This window comes from Manacus vitellinus, unplaced genomic scaffold (assembly GCF_001715985.3).
Source record: "Manacus vitellinus isolate BGI_N305 unplaced genomic scaffold, ASM171598v3 scaffold_3_pilon, whole genome shotgun sequence".
In the NCBI taxonomy this organism is placed as follows: Eukaryota; Metazoa; Chordata; class Aves; order Passeriformes; family Pipridae; genus Manacus; species Manacus vitellinus.
The window spans coordinates 13,127,122-13,149,149 of NW_021940535.1; the positions used below are offsets into that span (position 1 = coordinate 13,127,122).

At 40.4% G+C, this 22,028-nt stretch overlaps 1 protein-coding gene across 1 annotated transcript; it reads left to right on the forward strand.

The window, feature by feature from the left end:
• Positions 1-913: 913 nt before the first annotated feature.
• ENTPD3 (ectonucleoside triphosphate diphosphohydrolase 3) lies at positions 914-21,635 on the forward strand. Its single transcript, XM_008933519.4, has 10 exons — positions 914-1,131; positions 4,147-4,267; positions 8,777-8,894; positions 12,218-12,368; positions 13,120-13,279; positions 15,352-15,582; positions 16,016-16,288; positions 16,382-16,492; positions 16,996-17,133; positions 19,763-21,635. The coding sequence occupies exons 1-10, from the start codon at positions 1,049-1,051 to the stop codon at positions 19,994-19,996; spliced, it is 1,620 nt and encodes a 539-aa protein (XP_008931767.2). The 5' UTR covers positions 914-1,048; the 3' UTR covers positions 19,997-21,635.
• The last annotated feature ends 393 nt before the right edge of the window (positions 21,636-22,028 follow it).

A 22,028-nucleotide genomic window follows, 5' to 3' on the forward strand; every position in this document is an offset into this window, starting at 1 on the left:
CCCCCTTCTGCCCTCGCTTTGGGAGGGAACTGAGGAATGTGATTTAGGGAAGGCCAGCAACACCCTGCCGCACCAGCTGCCGCCAAATCCTAATCGGAGTTTCCGGAAAGCAGGGTAGACAGACCCGATTTGGTTGGGGAAGGGCAGGGAGGCAGGCTCGGTTGGCGTGAGCCGGGCTGGACCAGGTAAGTACAAGCACCCCTCGGGCCCTCTCTCCCAGCCCTCGCCTTCCCCCAGCGCATCCCTCGGCGAGCATAGCTTTAGCACCCTCCGCCTCCCCGCTCCAGCAATATCTCCCGTGGGGACTCGGGCCTAACGACAGCGTACCGCCCGCGCCCAGATCATCCTCCCTCTGCTTCAGTCACAGATTCAGCCGAATTTTGTGTTTTTTTTTTAACCTCCGACGTTTTGTTTTTTTCCTTTATTCGTTTTCGCTTATGTGTTTGTTTTACTCTATAAGTTGAGAGATCAGGTAGCACAAGAGGGCGCGGCAACCACCCAGTGGACTCTCCACCCAGCTCCCCCCCAACGGCGGGTAGAGAGCTCGCTCGCAGCCGCCACCGCCTCCCGGCGGTCGCGGTCGAGCTCAAGCTGCATCTTCGGCGTGGGAGCGGCGGTGAGACCTTGCTGGCGCTGACGGAGGTAGGTTGGGAATGTGGCGGGGGGGGGACCGGGTGATCCCTGGATCGGGGACCGGGCTGAGGTGAGGGGGTGGGCACCTGCCACCCCGGCCGTCGAGGCGGGGGCGTTGCTCTGTCTCTCCGCCGTCTTTTGGGGGGATACCTTGGGGTATTCTCGCAATTCATAATCGTCGTGTGAAGGTTTCCCACCCAGGACTGCAGTGACCTGAGGGAAAGCTCCACCCGGAATTTTGGGTCCATGTGCTTATTTTTACTTAATTTCTCCTCCGAAGGGAGGCGTGTGAAACCTCCTCGAAGGTTTTCATCGTGGGGTTTAACATGCTGTGGTGTTTTGGGTTTGTTCTTTTGTTGTTTTTTGGGGTTTTTTTCCCAGCACTTAAAACATTCACCAGTCGACCTCGTCTGAAATGATAACGTGTTTGTATCCATCAGGTTATAGTGTGAAGAAAGATACATATGGTGCTTGCATACGCACTCTACGAACAAACAGGTCTGTATCTGAAGTAAATGGCTTGATGTTTCAAGTAACTTGGGAAAGGGAATTTCAGCATATAATACGCACAGTCATTTTTACAAGCGTGCATTTAACTTAGTTAAAATGTTGTTGGCATGAAGAAGTTGCTTCCATTTTCCTTTCCAGGTGAAAATTCCTTTTGCTTGCAGGTAAGGTGTAGAAAGTGATCCTTCCAATGTGCTCCTGTGTGGCCCAGCGTACTTAAATGGGTATGGAAAATATGTATTTATGCTATTTCTTGCTTCAGGACGATGTTGTTTTAATAATGGAATGCAACTGCTTTTTGATACTCCATTAATGTCTTTTAATTGGTTTTTTGCCAACAAGTGTGCAATGATAGCAAGAATTCCTTACCTTACAACTCTGTATAGTATGTGGAGTGAATGAACTCCTGTCTGGTATCTCTGTGGAATTTCTTGAATGGGCAAGTATGACTGTATTGCCTGGTATGTATGTAAGTCTTAGATGAGTGTAGCTGAAAGTAAACACAGCCCTGTGCTTCTGATCCAGTTATGTGGCAAGATAGCAAAGGTGTCAACTGTGTGATGACTTCACACGGGCGGGGACTGTAGGTGTCCTTTTGATACACAGATTCACGGTTTACAAATTATCTCTGATGAAACTGTCTTCATTGCCAATGGGACAAGATTGCATGAGGAATGTTTTAAGGGATCTGCCCGTACCTTATATGTTTCCTGTCATTTTTGAAAAGAGAAATCATGTATGATGAAGACAAATCCCAGTACCAGGGAAGCACATGAGAAATTCAACAAACCAAGATTTCTCTTTGCTCTTTACAAACAGATGCAGCAGAAAATATTTAAGCAGTCATGAGTTTAGTGTTAATAGTCTAAGAGTTGTTACTGCTTTCCTTTTTAGTAATGCTTTAGTTTTTCAGAGTCATTTGCCCTGAGTGTTTTTTCTTTGATGATGACTTATTTTTTCCAGCACTGAACAACAGTGCTTTGATCCTGGAGTGACTGGTATATGTTAGGTTGCAAGCATAGTTCCCTTTCAGTCACTTTACAATTATGGATATATCCTTGTACAACTGAAAGCTAAAGAAAAAGACTTTACTGCCTGAAGTATTTTATCCAGATGGTTATTCATAAATGTAGTTAAATGTAGTTAAAAATCTGCTGTCTCTCTTCAAAAATGAATTGATCTGTATAAATACTTCTAATTAGTATGCCCTGACATCATCTGCAGGTTGCAGTGTAGGTGTTCACATATTTTCTAATAGTAAAAGAAAGATTTCATTCTACCATTTATACATCGTGAACATGATGTTTGAATGCCTCAGGATAGTAAAACAATTAATAGAATTAAATGAATCACCAATGTGGCTGGTAATTTTCTCTTAAAACTGACTGATGATTAAGATAATAAAGCTATTACCAAGGCAAGAAAGAAAGTTCTGGAAGGATAGATAGGCAGTTAACAAGGAGCCCATATGGATTTAGAAAAGGGAGTTAACGAGTGTAAAAATGACGGTTTGGAAGTGAGTTGTGTCAGACTGAAACGAAGAGTTTCCAAAAGCCAATCTGAGTTAGCTTTCACAAAAGAAATAGCAAGAAATAGGAAGAAAAGTAGAAGTGGGCAAAGCTCAGTGTGAAGCTAGTACATGAAGAAAAAAATTTCATTCTTTTTTGAATGTGAACAAAGATGTTGGACCATGGGTACACAGGCTGAAAAACCCATGGGGTTTATAAAATGGAAACTGTGTGAGGAAGCATTTGTTCTGCCTTCTCCCTCTGGCTCTGGTTGGAGCTAAGGGGAAGACCATGTGTTGCAGGCACAGTGGGGCTCATCCAATGTGCTCTGGTCATGGACTGTAGACCACCTTTAAGCTCCTGTCCTCAGGACAGGTTGGCATTGGCGATTCCTGGAATTGCTGAGCAGCCACTGGTATATTCTACTGTCAGTATGGAAGAATTAGGAGTTGGGAGTCAGGAAAGATCATGCTAGGTTAAGTTGATATTTCTATGCCAAAACAAATGTTTTCTGAAATGAGAAAGGCAGGAAAGTTCTCTTTGTTTTCCTCTGACACTGCTAAGCTTGCCATCTCCCACCAGCTGCCTCTTTCCTCCTCAACCCCTGTGGAGCATAAGGATTTTTGGTATGTGGATTGCCAGTATTCAGAGGTACTGAATGGCTTCTTGAAGTTAAGAGCTGTCTGGTCAGGGACATAGAAAATTAAAGGATGAACAGAAATGATAGGAAACCTAAACCACATTTGAATTCTAGGAAACTTTTCTAGAGGATACGAACATATAAATAGCCTTGTCGTTAGTATGCATGTTTCATGTCACCTTTGGGTTTGTCCAACATGACTATGATAGATTTACTTAGATTTAAAAACTTTTCATCACAAAGTCTTTGAGTTAAACTGTATTTTTTATGTAGTGCAGAGTGATAATAATAGGTTCCACATTAGTATGCACACATTTTTCATGAGCAGTTAGTAGACAGATGCCTACTTCAATGTTCTTAAAACCTCTTTTTCTTTTTTGCTGAAGCAGCTTGTATCTCTTATAGACACTGACCTTGCATCTCTGGCAGAAACACCAGCTGCACTCAGCAGCCTGCATCGTGTGTCTACATGGCTGTGGTTGTGTCTGTGTTGTAGGATCACATGGGATCGTTGGGGCACTAGCCCCAGCCTGCCTGCCCGATGCTTGCATTTCCTGAGGCGTGGGAGATGGTGAGCATGCATCTACATGTAGGCACTGTGGAAAATGAGCAGACCAAGGGTGAAATCTGGCATCATTAGCATGACAATACAGACACAGCCCTTCTAGACAATAAGAAGTTAGTGGTTGCAAAACACCAGGCAGCTCCTGAGGAGAAGACAGAATTTTCGTGTAGTATAATCTAGTTGATGTAATGAGATTTTATGAGTCTCAGCTGATTCAGGTCTTCAGGCTTTAAGACAGAATCGCTGAATCCATTCACATTCCTTAAGTGTTTTTTCCCTTTTTGTTGTTGCAGGATGCTCACCAGAACCCCAAGTGTTGTTGCCCAAGTGTTACTTTTTCTAAGCATAGTTCTTGTCATTGCTATTGCAGTGATTCAGATAAATCAGCAACAGATCCTCTCCCCAGGGCTTAAGGTAAGTCTTAGAATACCTCAGGAAGGAGAACAATGTTTTTACTGATATTTAATTTAATGTGCCTTTCTAAACTAATTTTTATGGCTTGAGCCATAAAAATGAGCTTACTACCATAAATTAATGTTCAAACACATTTTTGTCATGGGAAAACTGAATCTGAGAGAAAAGGAGAATTGGTCAAGAGTCAGTGGCAAAGGAGGAACTTGATTCCCTCTCTGTGATTCCCTCATATCACACAATGTCTTCTCCAAGACTGAAAGACCAAATGAGGAAAATATCTCATGCCTTTTTTTATTTTTGCCAGAGCCTGGAAGTAATTTTAAAATAATTTAAAATGATTTTGAAGTGGGCAATACCCAGAGTTTAAATTCTGCCCCCAGGCACAGTTGGAAAGTTTATGCTAACATCTTTGCAAACTGCTCCTATGTACCAGAAGCATTTGGTTTTGAGTGTGCATTTCGTGATTTGTCACATGTTGGGACCTGCTGGATATTAAAAGAAGCAAAGTAGCTTCATGAAGGGCGGCAGATCAAACTGGAAAAGACAAACTGAAATACTCTGAAGTTCAGGCTTTCCTTGCTCCTGAAACACGTGCGCAGATTCTTCAATGAGAGATGTATACAACTGAAGGCAAAACCGTAGAAATTACCCTTACAGAGAAGCTGTGCAGTCTGGCATTTTGAGTTCTGTTTTTTTCCCACGATCCTCTTGTCAGATTCTTCTTTGAAGTCCTTTCTGCCTTTCCATCTGCATGTATATTTAACTGGTAGTTCACATACTGATAGCGATAGGCTATGCCTCATTACACTTCATGGGATTATGAACACCTTTGGCTTTATCTGAATCATTTGGTGGTGTGTGAGTCAGACAGTGGGATAAAACTCTATTCTGATACCCATTTTATGTGTTTGTGTGATGTGGCAGGATGTGTGTGCTGCGATCTTGCATGGGGACACAGTGCCTCAAGTATATGTTCTGTTGTACCCCAAACTGCTGCTTGCAGCAGCCTTACATCCCACCAATTTTTGTGCAAGGCAAGACTGGACTAATGTGCATCCCAGCTGAAGCAAGGACAAGGTTGAAGCCACAGTCTAAAAGACAGCCTACACATCTCTTGTGTTTGTCATTAACTCAGTTTCACACCCAGAAGGATAAAACTGCTTACATTACTCTTTGAGGAAACATTGGAACCACCTTACTAGCTGGAGCTGGTTTAGGAGTAGAGGTCTGCTTACTGTATCACAACAGCTTTATGGCTGGCTCTAGAGGAAGACTGGTGGTTCCTCTACCGGGTGTACCTTGGCTTTGAATTTTGTTTTGGGCTCTAAGCCTACTAATGCAGGGGATACGGAGGACCCTGTGTTTGATTCTTGAGACGCTGCGTAGTCCTCAGTGGATGATTAACACTCACAAGAAATAGTTCTTCAGGAGCAGAGGGAGGACCTTTGTATGTGTGAAACCCTCCAGTACCTGGTTGATACGATGGAGCCTGGAAATAGGAGTGTCCTGACATTAGTGGTTGATTAAAATTAAATACAGCAACAACACGATGTAAACAGACTTACTCTTTGTAAATGGCCTTGTTCTTCTCTTGGTAACTCTCTGTGTTATCTGTAGCATACAAGCTCTTTCCCAGGATGTACGCTGAGAGTGTCCATTGTGGCACAAGAGGTAAATTACCTGCTATGCCACTGATGTTTTAAAGTGGTGTTGCAAAATTAAATATTTTGGTTCCTTGGTGGTTGGGTTATCTGAAGACTGAGCCAATGATTTCTGAAGGAAGGGTCTGACCAAGTGCATGAGGCTGGGGCACTGAAAGAACTCATGACTCACTGACACACACCATGAAGTCAGAAGAATGATGAAGAGAGTACAGACATCCTTACTGACATAGTTTGTGGAGAAGACTGGAATTGTAAATGAAGCTAGCTCAGAGTGTAATGAACCTTTGTACTGGTAAAAAAAATTTGTCTACTGATTTTTTGTGAGTCCTCATGAAAAAAAACCCCACACCTTTATTATCGTATTTTTCTTTAAATTGCCTCTCCAGGCATTTTACACCTAAATTTCTACATCTAAATTTTTCACATCTCTTTTGGCTCTTAGGAAGTATTATGCCTTGTTTGTGGATGTTATACTTGATTAAAAATTGTTAAAGCCTATGTAGCTGAATTGAAGTGTGCTTCTAGCATAAGTCCACTTCTGTGGCCTCCATCTTTCCTGTAACTGATTTAGCTTGTTAGCTTCTCTTGGCAGTTTTCAAAGTGATTGGAAGGCAGGTGAGCCATCATAATTGTGCCTGCTTTAAGGCTTTGTGCATCTCTACGTCCTCCTATGGGTGTAGTGTTCAGGCTGAAGAGGTGATTAATCCTGGGTCTTGTTGCTTCTGTATTGGGATTACTGCTCTTCAGGATGTACCTTGCAAAGCCATTCATATGAATATCCCTTGTATGTTTGGGCCACAACCAGACTGGTTGAGTGAATAGCACGAAACTGCCCCAGAAACAGTGTAGGTAGTTATCACTCACAGTGGTAGCTCTGCAAGTAGGAGTACCCTCGTGGAAGGGAAAGACAAACAGTACACAGTGGAACAGGTAATTGTATCTTTAGTCAGCCCAGCTGCAGCCAAAAAAAAAAAAAAAAGAGATGTATGAGTGCACCTTTAGAGACACAAAGTCTGGTTTATTGTTACCTTGCCTTTTGTTTAGTTTCTGTTAAGTGTGTAGAGTAGTCAAAGTGTTCTGCCAAACCCAAGAGGCAAGATGGTGCATTTACTTCATGCTGTAGGCAGCATGGTCACCTCTGTGTTGGAGGTACATGAGGCAACAGTAAACCCCATAAAAAAGCATTTTCCTTTAGGTCATTTTTCCCCCTCTTCTTTCTTCCTTCTACTGGACTAGAAAACAGAACAATGAAACTTTTCTGGGTTAATGTCATCTCTCTGTTTTGTCTGACTAATCTATTCCATTCCATTATCTTCCAGCTCTACCTGGGCATGACAGTTAGCTCTGAAAGTAGCTAAGTTAAAAGCTTATGGTTGGCACTTCGAGCTGACAGAGACTAGATTTAATTAATAGCCCTTGAGCAGATTGACCATTACTGTGTTATGTACCTTCAGAGTGCTCATCTCTCTTGCAAGGAGGGGGAATCCGCTCAAATTATCTTTTGATAAAGTAGTTACTGAAGCAGAACCTGATCATGTAGTGGTTTGACAGTATCTGTGGAGCCTTTCATCTTTTGGTGGATCAAGGTAAATATTGTCTGCATAAACATAAATGAAATTTTCATTACCTTACAGTTCCCCATGAAACAAACTAAACTGGTATTGCTAGTATTGTTTGGGGGCCTGGAGTTTGTAGGATTACAGTAGAGGCTGGGAACTAATCAGGCGTGGAAGCTGAATGGTTTGCCACCTAAAGCAGTGGTCTTTCTCTGTCAGACTTTAAGCTCCTGAGGGAGGCAGTGGGATAAAATTTATCAGCCTACTACAGGGCTGTTACTGCTTTCCAGCCAGACGGAGGCTCTCATTTTTCAGTATTGTCAGGCTCCTGGGCATCTGTCTGTTTTAAAAGAAAAAAGGCTAACAGAGAAATGAACTTTCCACTGTGTGACTCCTGCCAGTTAGGTGACGTTGGAAGAGAGGGGCAGCTTAACATACTATCAAGGATTATAAAGAGGTTAAGCAAAATTTCAGTTTTCTTTCCTTCATGAGATTGCCTTCCCAGCTGCTACAGTTTTCTGCTGCCATAAAATATGGGAAAGGGGGAAAGACTGGTCAGGTGAGCAGTGGGATGGGATGAAGAAACCTGTGCTTTAATCCCACAAAGAGTCCAGCAGACCTGGGGCAAGTAATTTAACTCTTTCTGGTTTATTTCATAAATAATCACAGCGCAATATTAATTCTCTACTCTTTGTTGACTCACATTCTACCACTGCCTGTTCTCAGAGGCAATCTCTAAGGGGGACTGCCTAAACCACTCAAAGGGAGAGGCTTATGGGGCAATTAGAAAAAAGCAGGCTTGTTACATCATTCTTACTGTCGACTGTTGTGTACTTTACCTCTTTGCTTGTAGCTTTATGGATCTCTTGTGCATCCTTGAATCTAAAGTCTGTGCTTAGGTATCAAACCCTTCAGTGTTCCAGAGAATGGACTGGGATAATGGGAAATGAACTTCCTGCAAAATCAGGTTCTAACACAGTGTAAGATATCTATGTGTCAATGTGGATTTTGAACCTGATGCTGAAAGGAGATGAGCATTCTCCATCCCTGCTGAATTAATTATTGAAGATATGTAGCATGTTCTTTGGTTTGCAGCCAGATTCATTCTGTGCTTGGCTGTTGGATTCACGCCTAAGCACCTAACACTATAATTAATCTGTCTTGTAAATAATACCCTGTGCATGCATTTTCTAAAGTGTTTGGTGGTGCAATGAAGTACAGCTGCATATGGGCATTTAAACTGTCACTGTTTGTTTCTTCATCTAATGTCTTATTTTTTTTCTCTCCAGTATGGAATAGTCCTTGATGCTGGATCCTCTCGAACTACAGTTTATGTCTATGAATGGCCAGCAGAAAAAGAAAATGACACAGGAGTAGTAACCCAGACCTTCAAGTGCAATGTGAAAGGTGAGCTCAAATGGAAGTTCCTCATTTTTTTTCTAGCCTCACTTACACTGTTTTTTTTTCTTTTTCCCCTGTGTTCCCTTTTCAATGCTGGGGAGTGAGAACTGTTAAGACTATATCTGTATCTGTCAGCATTAGTTCTTTTCCTACTGATAGAGCAGGATGCTCTAATCGTTGTAACAGAGAGAGGAAATTATAGCTGAACTTGATTTACTTCATTGCAGTGCACGAGCAGCGCAGACAGAATTCAACCTACAGAGAATCAAGACCTATAAATGTTTAGTCCTTGTGTTTCTTTAAAATAAGAGTAAAAAGTATATTTTAAAATAGCTTGGAATAAAAAGTGTTTGAGAAGAATGGGGATCTAGCCCTTGTTGGATGTTAGTCATTAATTAAGTTTCTCCATATTACAGAACTAGGAATTATCTAATAGAGTTATCAAGTAAAATAGTTAAATTGGCAGAACAGTTTGTGACAATTGTATCAATTATGTAGGTCTGGCCTTCTGCTCAGGGAGTCCTGTAGCTGTGTGCTGCTAGGTGGTGTCCCACAGGTACCACTGGCTCCCTGCTTTGTCTTTTATCTGAGGTTTTGAATTGATTCCTTGCAGACAGGCTAGGCTGACTTTTGCTCCCGCTCCAGTATGGTTAAGTATAAGTTCTAATGGCTTGTTGTGGGTTCCTTCCTAACGGCTTTTGAAACTCTTAGTCAACTTCAGTGACATTTGAGTAAGCTTTCAAAGATACGAAAATTCCACACATTTTGTGAAGACAGATGGCCAGGCAAGGGAGAGAAATCTCTTATTAAATAGTAGCTAATCCATAAGGGATTTCTGCAGGAAGCCAAACATTATAAATTATGCTACTTTCAGTTAAATGAGCTTTAGATTATCCTTTTACGACACTGACTTTGTTTAGTGTACTGATTTGGGTTTGCAAGTTAGGTAAGAGGAGATGGTGGGGCATTTTAGGAGCCTCAATGCAGTTTTTTTGATCTCTGATAATAACTGTGGCATTCCGAGAGAATTTTTTCCTTCTGTCTCAGTCATGATCTCACAAAATCTTGCATTCCTCTTTGTGTCTGGAAATAGATGCTGGAGATGTAGCCATAGAGGCCCATGAGTAACTAGGAGTAGAAGGCAATGGTTTCTTAACAGCACCAACATTTTCATCTTCAGCATTAAATATATGTGTGGACATTCTTAGTGGGTTTTGAGCAAGGAAAGGAAAGCAAGTGTAACAGGAACAGAAGTAATGCACTGCTGCATCTCTGATGATGTGTCCTTACAGACTGCTGGAATGGTGAGGGGTACATTCTGCTAGTTCATGTCTTGTCTCATTAGAAATGTTGCATTTAGGAATTCTGGTGTGAGCAAAATGAACAGAGAAACTGCATTTTTCTTTTTCATGAAAAATGACACAGGAGTGCTTTGTGAATTTGTTTTAATTGGTTTAGGTTTTGTTCTGCCTCAGGGGAATACAAAAAATTGCAAAATGGAGGAGTCCAAATTGCTGTGAACTGTTTAAGTCTATGGCCTTAACCATGGTCAACCAAAGTGCTCCTCATCTTCCAGTGTACAAAATCACCAGGGTTTACTCTTTTAGTGTTGGATAACTCTGCACTGGAAGAGGCAGAGGGTTCATGCGAGAGGTCCCCAGCTAATCTGTGGGTGACAGTGGTGAACACATCTGTCAGGGTTTCTTTAGTGACCTAACTGTAGCCTTAAATTGGGGGATGGTTGTGGGCATACTGAGAAGCAGACTTTTTTTATACCTACTCAATTTTGAAGGTCAAATGATCAGCTAGTCTGTAAGTTCTGTGGTGGTTTTGTGATTTCATTTCTGCCTTTATTAGGTACCTCTACCCCTGTGTGTAGGAACCAACCCCGTATCAAACCCCTTTCTATATAGTGCAGTTGATCTGTCCTAGTAAGGCTCTAAGCATGGGCAAAGCAGGCAGTCCAGAACAAAATGGTCACTACCTTATGACCTGCTCTGTCTGAACACTGGAAGATGGAAGTTGCTGCTACCAAGGAAGTGTGAGGCCACAGCAGCTGCTGAGAATCTAAAACAGCATTTGCTGCTCTGTTTTCCTCTGGTAACAGCTTTTAATCCAGCCTCAGGCCTGTTTGTGCTAGACTTAAGACTTTTAGCAAGTCTTACTCCAAAACCAGGGCTGTGAATGTCTAATGATTGCGTGATAATGTTTAAGTTCATAGTGTCAAAAAGGGAGTTGTGGAGTGTGGAATCTGTAAAGTCTTACAATTTTTTTCTCTGTTTTTATCACTGCAATGTGACTAAACATAAATGGTTTCTCATTTTAACTCAGTAAGAGCCACCTTTTGCTTAGCTTGGGATCAGGTTGTGCAAGAGATGGCTGTGACAGGAGAAGTACATGGAGTTCAGATAGAGTTGTTCTCTGTGAGGCAATGGCTTCATGGGAATGCCAGGATTTCTCTCAGCACAACTTTCTCAGCCAGGGAATTTTAGTAAGGAATGTTTTTATTCACACCCAAGTTGAGCCTGAACAAGCTGAGATCCTGCTGGTTCTTGGAATATTGAGCAAGGCAGGAAAGACTTTGATGTTAATTGTTCAAATAGTTATGCCTTATGCAGCGTGGTGTAACTCTCATTTCTGCTCTTTGAAGGCTTTGGAAATTTGGAAAGCTGTTCAGTATTCATTTTTGAAAACTTTGGAAGTTTGTAAAGCTGTTTAGTAGTTCATGCCAGTGCAGACTTGTACCTCTATGAATTCAAGAGCCATTTCTATGCATCTTGAAGTTTCACCAGCAATTCCTTAGAGAAGCTTTTTTATTTTATTTTCAGTTGAGAGCAGTGAGCTTTAGAGGTGCCATGGTGTCCATGACAGTTGTGACAAACCAGATTAGAAAATCCTTGTCTTAGGTTGTGAAAGGAGGGATTTTCTATACTTCAGCAGATCAGAGAAATTTTACATCCATTTGACATGCTATTTTCTACAGCATCTGCCCCAAGTAAACCTATTTTCCTCATGAATATAGCACTGCTGTCATTGTGTTGTTATGTGGGTATACTGTATATCTTACTCATGGTACTATAGGTGTGTATGCACACACACACACACAGAAATACAGGCAGGCAGTTTGCAAGTGTCTTCTCTGTCTCACACAGCTGAGATAGTCACTACATTGTTTATTCCGTAAGCACTCCTAGTTTTCAGCTGTCCTACCCTTGTTTGCAATTCTGGGATGGAAGGGTGAAATCTCTTTCTCTTAACACCTGTTTGCTAATTGGGCTAATTTGTAGCTGGCAAAGCAAAATGAAATCAATCTACTTGTTCTGTTTTAGGCCCTGGTATATCCAGCTATGAGAGTAGCCCTGGAGCTCTTGCCAAGCCCTTTGATGACTGTCTGAATAAAGTCAAAGAGAGAATACCAGCTCATCTGCATAAAAACACTTCTGTTTATCTGGGGGCTACAGCTGGCATGAGGCTGCTGAGGTATGGCAGAAACTTGAACTCCTCTGTATGCATACTAGCATAGCAGTTTGTGAAAACAGAATGTGAAAAATGTACTGGATGCATTTTTACCCACTGGAAATTAACCATCTCAAAAGGAAATGGAACCCAGCCAATTTAATTTAATTAACTTTTTTGATAGGGAAAGCGGCTCTGCATAAAAATCCTCTATTATGCTGCATTGAAAAGAAATGCTTGCTTTATTTTGGAGAAGGCAAGAGTTCAATTTTCTCTTTCACATCTGCTTTGAAATACATTGTTATGTAAACAGATAATGTTTGTGCGCATCCATGGGCAGCAAAGGCAGATTGAAGCTAGACATTGCAGAGTTTTCTGAGAGTGGATGTGATGTGATGTGGATCTTGGCTTTAGCCCTGGCACAAACTGGCTTTCTATATTTGTTCTCTGGGAAGAAAGGTTCCAGGACTGTTTCAAATACCAGGTGTCATAAAAGTACTCAGTTCACTAAAAATAAAGAAATTAAAAATAAGAAACAAAACACCCATGAACTTCTATGATAAAGAGTGACGTTTGTACATAGTGGGGGAGTTGCTTGCTGAAAAAATGCTGGATACGTGACTGTTCCCTATCAGAAACTTCCCCTTTAGATAAACAATGTATTTTTTTTTTACTAGGTTATTACAGGAGTTTTCTTGAGTTGCTAGTCAGTGAACAGTAAACATGAAATTGCCTTTCCAGATGCTCAGTGTCTCGTGTTTTGTGAATTGCTTAGGTTGCAAAATGAATCGGCAGCCAATGAAGTCCTTGCAAGCATTCAAAACTACTTCAGAGCACAACCTTTTGAATTTAGGGGTGCGCAAATCATAACTGGGCCAGAGGAAGGGGTGTATGGATGGATAACGGCCAACTATTTAATGGGCAATTTCTTAGAGGTGTGTGGAAAAAAAATGCATGCTTTTCTTTTCACTCTTTCTCTCTTAGAAATGAGAAGTTTGAGAGGACATGCTTGTTAAAGCATCATAGTGTTGTGATTTCTCTTTTGCACGGAAATTTCTAACAGAGTCTTTTTGTGTCAGTAATCGAAGAAAGCAAACATAAATCAAAGACTATGTTGTTACAGGAATGTGATATGGAAAAGGTAAAATGGTTGACACACAAAAAAGAGCTCTTCCCTAAATGGATGCCTTACCTAGAAATGAAAAGTTAGATTGCCCTTAAATGCATTGGTATGTTAAGTGTGATGGGTGTTGATTGTCTTGACAATGGTGCCAGCTAAACATGTTCTCTTCTGCTTTTCCGTGACTTCCTTGGGTGTTTGTTGTCCTTGCAGCCCTACTGGTGAAGGACGTGCACAGCTTAGGGGGTCTTCAAATTGTTTGGAAGTGTTGGCTTACTTGTCTTAAGCAGACAAGACGGTTTGAAGCAGTGAAGGTGGTTAAGTTGATGTGACCAAATGTGCCTCAGCTGAGCCAGAAATCATGCATACAGAGTTCATTCCAATACTGCTGAAAAGCTGCAGGCTATGGAGCAGCAGGCTGTGATACCAACTGTCTTGTACAGACCAAGTGATACCAATATAAAGATACTTAAGCTGCCCTTGAACTTGGAATAGGGCCAGGCAGCAGCCTCATAGCTGGGAGGTAGTCGAATGTGTTGGAAGATCCCTTTTTATATGCAGATATTCAGTATAATTTCATTCAGAGTAAAAGCTGTACCAATTTGATCAGCAACTGCTCATCTGCATTCCTGGCAGGAGTGTGCTGCCCTTAGCTTTAACTGCACTTATTCCAGATTGCCTTGCTAGGCTGAAAGAAATTTCAACCAAACTGCTGACTGTTGTTAAGCTGTCCTGGTTGAATGGCTCCTATTAGATCATGGCCATTAAATAAGCAGGAATTACTTGTTGGTGCTGTGAGTGATAGCTCACGGTGAATGTGTTGCTGACTTGCAAAGTTAAGAGAAACAGTACTGGAATCACACATTCTGGAAGCGTTTTTCTCGTGTGCATTTCGTGCAGCAAAAATGGCATCATGAACTCCAGGGTGGTGTCAGTCTTCTACCACATGAATTTTAATAATCCAAATGTCAAATTTCCTATAGCAAATTCATTAGGACTACTGAATGGACTGCAAAAAGCTGTGAAACCAGTTTAGTCTAGAGAGCTGTGTGAAGAGCTATGTGTGGAATATCATTAGCAGAGAGAGAAAATTTCACCTTTCTTGTGACAATGAGCTAAGTCAAGTTCTGCTAGGGGCTGTTTATGGGAATCTTTCACTGTAGAATTTTATTGTGAGTATATTTGCTAGCCTATAAACTTTCTTTTCTCTTCTTGCCTATACATTCATCTCATCATGCTCAGTGAGTAATACTACATTAAGTCTATATTTGGCACTGTGACTATCAAATACAGAACTTGGGAAATGTTTTGGGCAATAGGGAGAAATGCCAGATGAATGGATCAGATTTGTTGCCACTGCAGTTTCAGTGAAGGAAATATGCAGATTAGGGGTCCTCATTCTTTTAGCTTTGATGGAGCTTTCATTTGACTTGTCTGTGTTTTTGCACTTTATTTTCACTCTTCTTCTATGTGATCTCTTAATATTCTAGTCCTTTAATATTTCTTCTTACCTTGAAACAAGCAAATCTGCATACTATTTCCACCCAGATTTGTTCAAGATCTCATGGGTATCTGAACTTCAAATCCCTACATTCTAGGATAAACATTGATCTGGCTAGTTCTATGCTTTGATCATTGTGCTGTCCTGTTGAGTTAAACTATATGTTGCATTCCTTTTTCCATCTTTCAAGACCATTTCATTCTGTGAAAGTACATCCCTCTTGTGTAAAAACATCTGCATGTTTTCCTCAGAGAGCTATGATTTTTTGGAAAGGGTGCAGGACAAAGACGGGGAAATCTCAAAAAGTTAAGTAAAGAGTAGAAAAGCTTGAAGGGAGGACAGGAGATGACATTTCTAATTTGTCTTGGTTTTAAATTTACACGTAGAGAAATCTTTGGAGAACATGGATCCATCCTTACACAAAAGAAACTGTGGGTGCACTGGATCTTGGAGGAGCTTCTACTCAAATTTCATTTATCCCAGAGGACTCTCAGGAGCACTTCAACAGCACTTTGCAAGTGAAGTTGTATGGTTATAACTACAATGTCTACACTCACAGCTACCAATGCTATGGGAGAGATGAAGCTGAGAAAAGGCTTTTAGCATTGCTGCTCCAGGTCAGTTTAAGACCCTTTGCTATGTTGCTCTTGCAGGTGTTCAGTAATTGTCTGAGCAGGTTCTTAGGCTTGTGTTCTCTTTCCTTTGATGGCATTTGGAGACCCCAGTAAGAGCTCTGTTGTGCTTTGTTGTGGACAAATACACTTAGATTTCATACAAAGGTCTTCATATTTGTTAAAAATTGGTGAGAGTTCTATACCATTTGACAAAAAGGCCTGTAAGTGTTTTGCTGATCTTGGCAATGAATTTTTGAGAAAGGAGTTTCTATGAATTACAGTGATCATCAGTGTTGTACTGACTAGTCATGACAGTGAACAAAAATACATGCATATGCAGTTTTAAAGGATTAGTTAATGTCAAATTAGGTTTCTTGCTTTTTAGTAGTCATTATTGTTTGGGGTTTCTTGTGGTTTTGGTTTTTTTTCCCCCCAGAAATCAAATGCCAGTTCCAGTGTGGATAATCCATGTTACCCTCAAAATTATAATACATCATTAACGATGAAGTACTTCTCTGGCAGCCTTTGTACACAATCTCTGAGACCAGCAAATTACTACCCAAACCAGCCTGTGAATTTCCATGGAACAGGAGACCCAGGTCTGTGCCGTGAGATGGTTTCTTTATTGTTTAACTCCACTGCTTGCAGAGACAGAGAAGACTGTCCTTTTAATGGAATGCATCAGCCAAAAGCTAAAGGGAATTTTGTGGTAGGTTTGCAAACACAGCATTTCTTTTTGAGCTTTATTGCTTTTGATTTCTGTAGTTCTGAAAGTAACCTATCATCTACTCCCTTTTTATAGGCTTTCTCTGGATTCTACTATACAATTAATGCTTTGAATTTATCTGGGCACTTTTCCCTGGATGACTTCAATTCAAGTATGTGGTTTTTCTGTTCACAGAGCTGGACACAGGTAAGTGGGTTATTTGTTTGTTCTTTGGGGTTCTTGGGGTTTTTCTTTTCCTTTTTAAATCTGTAAAGGAGGGATATAAAAATAACATGGACTGGACAAGCATTCAGAACCTTTCAGAGGGTCTGTACCAACCTCAGCATTTGTTTTTCCATTGTGCTTTGAACCACGTAGTATTTCTGTCATGCTTATCACTTGGACTAGGTTTCAAAATTTCATTTCACAGTTTTAACAATGCTGTAGAGATGGCATGCAAAATTTAAAAACCATAACATCCTCAATCTTCAATGTGCAGTTTGATGTTTATTTTCATTGCTTGCTACATAAGCTGTGTGACTATTAGAGGCTTTCTGAATCTCCATATCTAGTTGTCTGTACCTTTACTTGGGGTTTCTAAAAAATGCTACTGAATTCTAATTGGAATCCAAATATTCTCTAGTTACAAAATCTAAAAGCATTTGTTTTTTTCATAATCTACATGTTTTTTGAAAAACCTTTGGTTTCAGCTCCAGTTTATGCTGCCTAAATTTGAAGAAATATATGCTAGATCCTACTGTTTCTCAGCAAATTTCATTTATTACTTGCTTGTACATGCTTACAACTTTAATGCAGAAACTTGGCCACAGATACATTTTCAAAAGCAGGTGAGTAATATACATTTTCTCTTACTGTTATTTTAGTGCAAAGAAGTTTAGAAGGAGACAGAAGATGCAGCCTAGAAAAATAAAATGGTCATAAACAGTCTTTCTAATTGACTGTCAAATATTTGGCATAAGACAAAGCCACTTTTCAAGCCTCAGCATCAATTTCAGTCTGGTTCCAGGGGTCACAGCATTACTTGGAGATGGTACCTAGATTCTTAAAATAGCTTTAAGCAAAGATCAAACACTTGTGTTTTAAACACATTTCCCCAGTTTGTTGTACTTCAACAAATGCCTAGGCAGTGATGTACCTAAAACACGTCATCAGTCAAGGTCAGTTTGAGCTAACTCTGCTGAGCTGGACAGGAGAACTCCGCTTTTCTGTCTGCTAGCAGAGCCTTGGGGGAACTGGCAAAGCGGGTCTGTAGTCAGTGAGTAGTGCTGAAGCAACTAGGACAGTTTTCATCCTCAACTGGCTCATCCATCTGTGCCATAGTCTGGTTCTCTGAAATAAGAATGCATTTTGATAGGGTATTGCCTTTCAGCTAACAGAGAGAGAAGGCTTACAATATTTGTGTGATAGATGCATTTCCTTTCCTCTCTGCTACTGCACTTATTCTAAAACTCTATTTGAGACTGTCTCTTATTGTCCATATAGTTTGGAAATGCTTCAGCACTCGCATGCAAAACCACCAAAAGAACAGGTTGTAGATCTTTGTGGCCTGTTCTTTACTATAGCAGATACTGGCAAGCTGTGAATGAGAAATCAAAAGCAATGTTTTCTGAACAGTCATATCTATCACTCGTGCAGTAAGGAATCAAGTAGGATTTTCTTGCCTTGTTTTGACCGCTGGTGGACAACCATTAGGAGCCCTGGAGGAGCTTCCAAAGTTTAGCTGTTCTACCAGGAAAACAGCATAGATCTTACTTTGAGATGTTAATCTGGACTGGGGGTGGGGTGGGTGGATTTGTTTTAATATTTAAAGGTATATTGTATTGTCCCCAGCAGATAGGAGCAGCCAAACACAGCAGCATTTTTCAGTATTTAGCCAAGACTGTAAGAATATTGAGCAAATAAAACCCCCAAAGGCTTTTTAAAAATGAATACCTGTGTTGCCTAGATTTATCACTAGGGGTATCATGACACCCCAAACGGAAAAACTACATTCTCTTAATTAGATCTGCCCCTACTAAAATAGTAAGATCTAATATTAGCTGATCAGCTAAGCTACCCCAGAGTTACAGCACAGTCTCTCTAAGACTATGCTAGGAATATATTTCCTTTTAATTAGTGAAAACAACTAATGAAAAGAACCTTAACCTAATGCCGGAATTTGGGTGAGATCTAGAGCTAGATGATTTGTAAAAGTTAAAAGTTCTAAACTTCATGATGAGAGTTTTTCCCCTCTCTCAGCAATGAAAAACCACCTTGATCCATCTGACCTCTTTGCTCATGTGTTGTGTTCCAGTTCCTGTTGCTGTAGCTTTCTTTTTATCAGTTAGACAATAGATATTGGGATATACACAGCTACAAAAAAGACCAAATATTCTAGGCCCTTATGGTCTCCTACAACCAGTAGCTGACAGCTTTAAAGGTGGTGCAAGCCCTTTGAAAAGGAAAACAACCTCTGTTAAGTGTAAACCAAATATGTGTCTTGTAGCTGGCTCTCCAGGCTAGCCCTTGTTTAGTGAGTTCCACCACATTTTCTTTAAATGCTTCCTGATCCCCCTTTTTTTTTGACTCTATTTAACAGTAGTTTTTTAGGAGGGTTGGGTTGTTTTTATTTTTAAGTTGTGGTTTGATTTGTAGGAGGCAGTGAGATGTATTTATGTCTTTTATATAAATAGGCTAACCATTATTGAAGCCTGGGCATGTGGGAGGAGGACAGGGGACACTTTATGTTTGCCCCTTGATCCTGTACTTATCAAGTGGCAGGATGATGACTTAATGAAAAGCACAGTGGAAAATTGGTAAACTCTGTTGCTCAAATTAGAAGTGGGGAAAGATAGCAAAGCAGGAGGACCATGGGACCAATAAAAACATACTCCCTTTGCTGTTGTTTCACCTGTTCTGAAGTAGTTTTTCACTTATGTTTATTTATTAAATGGAAATGCCTAGTGTTGGTTCATTCGTAGGCACAAAACCAACTATAGAACAAAAAATAGTAAAAAGTTCCTGCTTTGGGGACTTCACCCTGGCCTCCTCTTTGTCTGTGTTAGTGGGACTCTTTGTGATGTTTTTTGTTTGCTTGAACTAAATTATATCCTAGGATGTGGCTAAGGTGAGGTGCTAATTTTAGGAATTGGCACAGTAATGCTGATTTTTTTGTTTGTCTGTTTAAAGAATGTTTCTTGCACATAAAATCCCATAATTGGCTGTCTGCATATATACCACACATCTTTATACCCATCCGGTACCTTCTTTAGCCCAGTGACCAATTTTATTATCATCCTCTGGAACTACAAAAAAAGGGTAATTTAAAATGGTTCTGTATCTTCTTTGTATATTCCACTAAAGATTTCTCCTTGCTAATTTAAGGGGCGGTTGCCAGTATCAGCAGTTGAGCTTTTGGAACCTCTTTTCTTTAACTGAAAATTCCATGGGAATAGGACTCTTCTGTCTTTATTTCAGGTTGGTAACAGCAGCATAGCATGGTCACTTGGTTACATGTTAAGCCTCACGAACATGATTCCAGCAGAAGGCAAGCTGATCCAATTACCCCTGAAGCCTCCTTTGTTTGCTGGGCTCCTCATCTTCCTCACAGCTACCGCACTGTTGTGTCTCCTCTTCCTTGTTTACTTGTGTTTTGTATCACATAATCGGAAGAACATCACTCGTGTTGAGCATGTGTTTATCCCAGAATGAATGAACTTTACTGAATGCAAAGCAAAAATTTTACAGTGCTATTAAGTTAAGTAGGACTTCATTTTGCCCTCCATTTTTCAAAAATAAAGACAAGAAAAACGGCTTCAGGGCCAGAAGCATAAATAGAGAAGAGACACAAAGGAATCTGTGATATGGTGAACTGAAGTGCTTTTGAAGTATTTTGGCAATTGTTTCTGTAAACCTAATTTGTCCGGTGTGCAGCAGAGAAAAAGTGGGCAGATGTGTCACTTTGCTTTATAAGGGATTACTAGCCTTTTGCTGCCAGGTATGTATTATTTTTTTGTTCATTAACTCTGTGCTAACTGGTAAAGTCAAGTGGTGATGGATTTTATCACAGCGTCAGTTGTTTAAGATAAAATTAAGTCAGTAGAAATTGTAGGAGGTGGTAACATGGTAGCTGTTCTTTTGTGCAGTGCTGACACTAAAAGCCCTGAAGTAATCTAATTTCTGAAACTGGAACAAGCACTGGATAATGACAAGAATTGAAAGGAACAACTGTGATAGAATTGTTTTTATTGCTGTTCCAAACAGATTGATCCCCACCACCAGAATACCTTTGCTATTGTACATAAGATTTGCTTTGAAGGTGGAACAAAATGCTTTCATGCTTTAGTAACTGAACCTAAATTTAAATGTCTCATAGTTACTTCCAGAAGCCACTGGAGTTTTCATTGTCCTTTTCTCTCTGACTTTCACAGAAATACTTTTGGTATGATCTCATACTGAAACATTGACCTGTATTCCTCACATATTGTCTGTCTCAGACAGTCGCAGTCCATACTGATTTGTCATGTACGTATTATTTCAGCTGTCTGGATAGAGTGTCAGATCTGGAACCTTCCAAAGCATTAACATGTTAAGCCCCTCATTCAAGGCCAAGACAAACAGGAGCCACTCTGCAAGCCAGCAGAACACCTTTTCTGTAGTGGATTTAGGAACACGTTTCTGAAGCTGCAGTCATGGCTGTAGTGCCTTGGTCAGGCCGTCTACTGTCCTGGCCTCAGCATTCCTCTAGCAGCATTGGGGTCCACCTAGCAGATGGTTCTGCCAAACATATTAACTTCAGAGCTTTTCTAGAAGTGCTGCTGCCTTCATACATCAAACAGCTGGCTTCCTGGAAAGCCCAGGCATTCTTGACGACAATATCCACTAAATCATAAAACTACAGTTTTACTCACTGCTTGATTAATTCTTCTTGGTCTTTTACCTGCCTGTCGTTTGTAGAGCCTTGGTGGTCTTCAGCTGGCTTCTGAAGTAACCCTTGAGAAAGTCTCCTGTCACATTCTCTGCCATCTCTTCCTTTTGTACACTGTTTCTTTAATTCCGTTTAATATTGCCATAACATGGTCTGTGAAGCTGCAAGGGGAACAGAACCATATAATGGTTTGGGTTGGCACATAATGTGTTTTCTATCTCAGTTTCATCTATTCTCCATATTGATTGTGAGATAGAAGAACAGTGGCCAGTATTTTTACCCATGAATTATGTTTTCAATTTCTGTCTTCTGTTTCTGTATCACCTTCTTACTTACGTGATTGTGGGGTTGGGGTTTTGTTTTCTTTTGGGGTTTTTTCATAGGCTGACAGATGATTTGAAGGGAACTAAATATCTTTTAAATGGAAAAAAGAAGAAAGTGATTTTTCAAGTGGATCATTAGTGAAGGCTTTGTCCCTTCTTTATTGGTATACTGCGAAGTCCTGTGAGTCCAGTTACTGGAGTAATAGTATTTAAAATAAGGCAGAAGGTATTATAAGATGATGAAGTGCTCTGTGGCATCAGAGTTACATCTTATAAAGTATAAAATTTACTTCACAATGCAAGGACATTACAGAGGCTGGCATGAGATAAAGGCTTTATCTTCTGTATTATGGATTTGTAACTGCAGCTAGAGGGTAAAAATAAAAAACAGACAGTTGGATGAGAGCATTAAAATGTTTTCTGCAGTTGCCAAATTTTTGCTAAAAAACGGTATTCTGAAATATTTACTTGCTCTACAAAACTTTTGCTTTGT

What these genes read in the sequence shown, in the direction of transcription:
- ENTPD3 (XM_008933519.4), top strand. Translation starts at nt 1,049, where the DNA reads ATGATAACGTGTTTGTATCCATCAGGTTATAGTGTGAAGAAAGATACA. An exon ending in TCCTCTCCCCAGGGCTTAAG is followed by an intron (nt 4,268 to 8,776) that starts GTAAGTCTTAGA and finishes TTTTCTCTCCAG; the next exon opens with TATGGAATAGTCCTTGATGC. An exon ending in GTTCACAGAGCTGGACACAG is followed by an intron (nt 16,493 to 16,995) that starts GTAAGTGGGTTA and finishes CTTTGGTTTCAG; the next exon opens with CTCCAGTTTATGCTGCCTAA.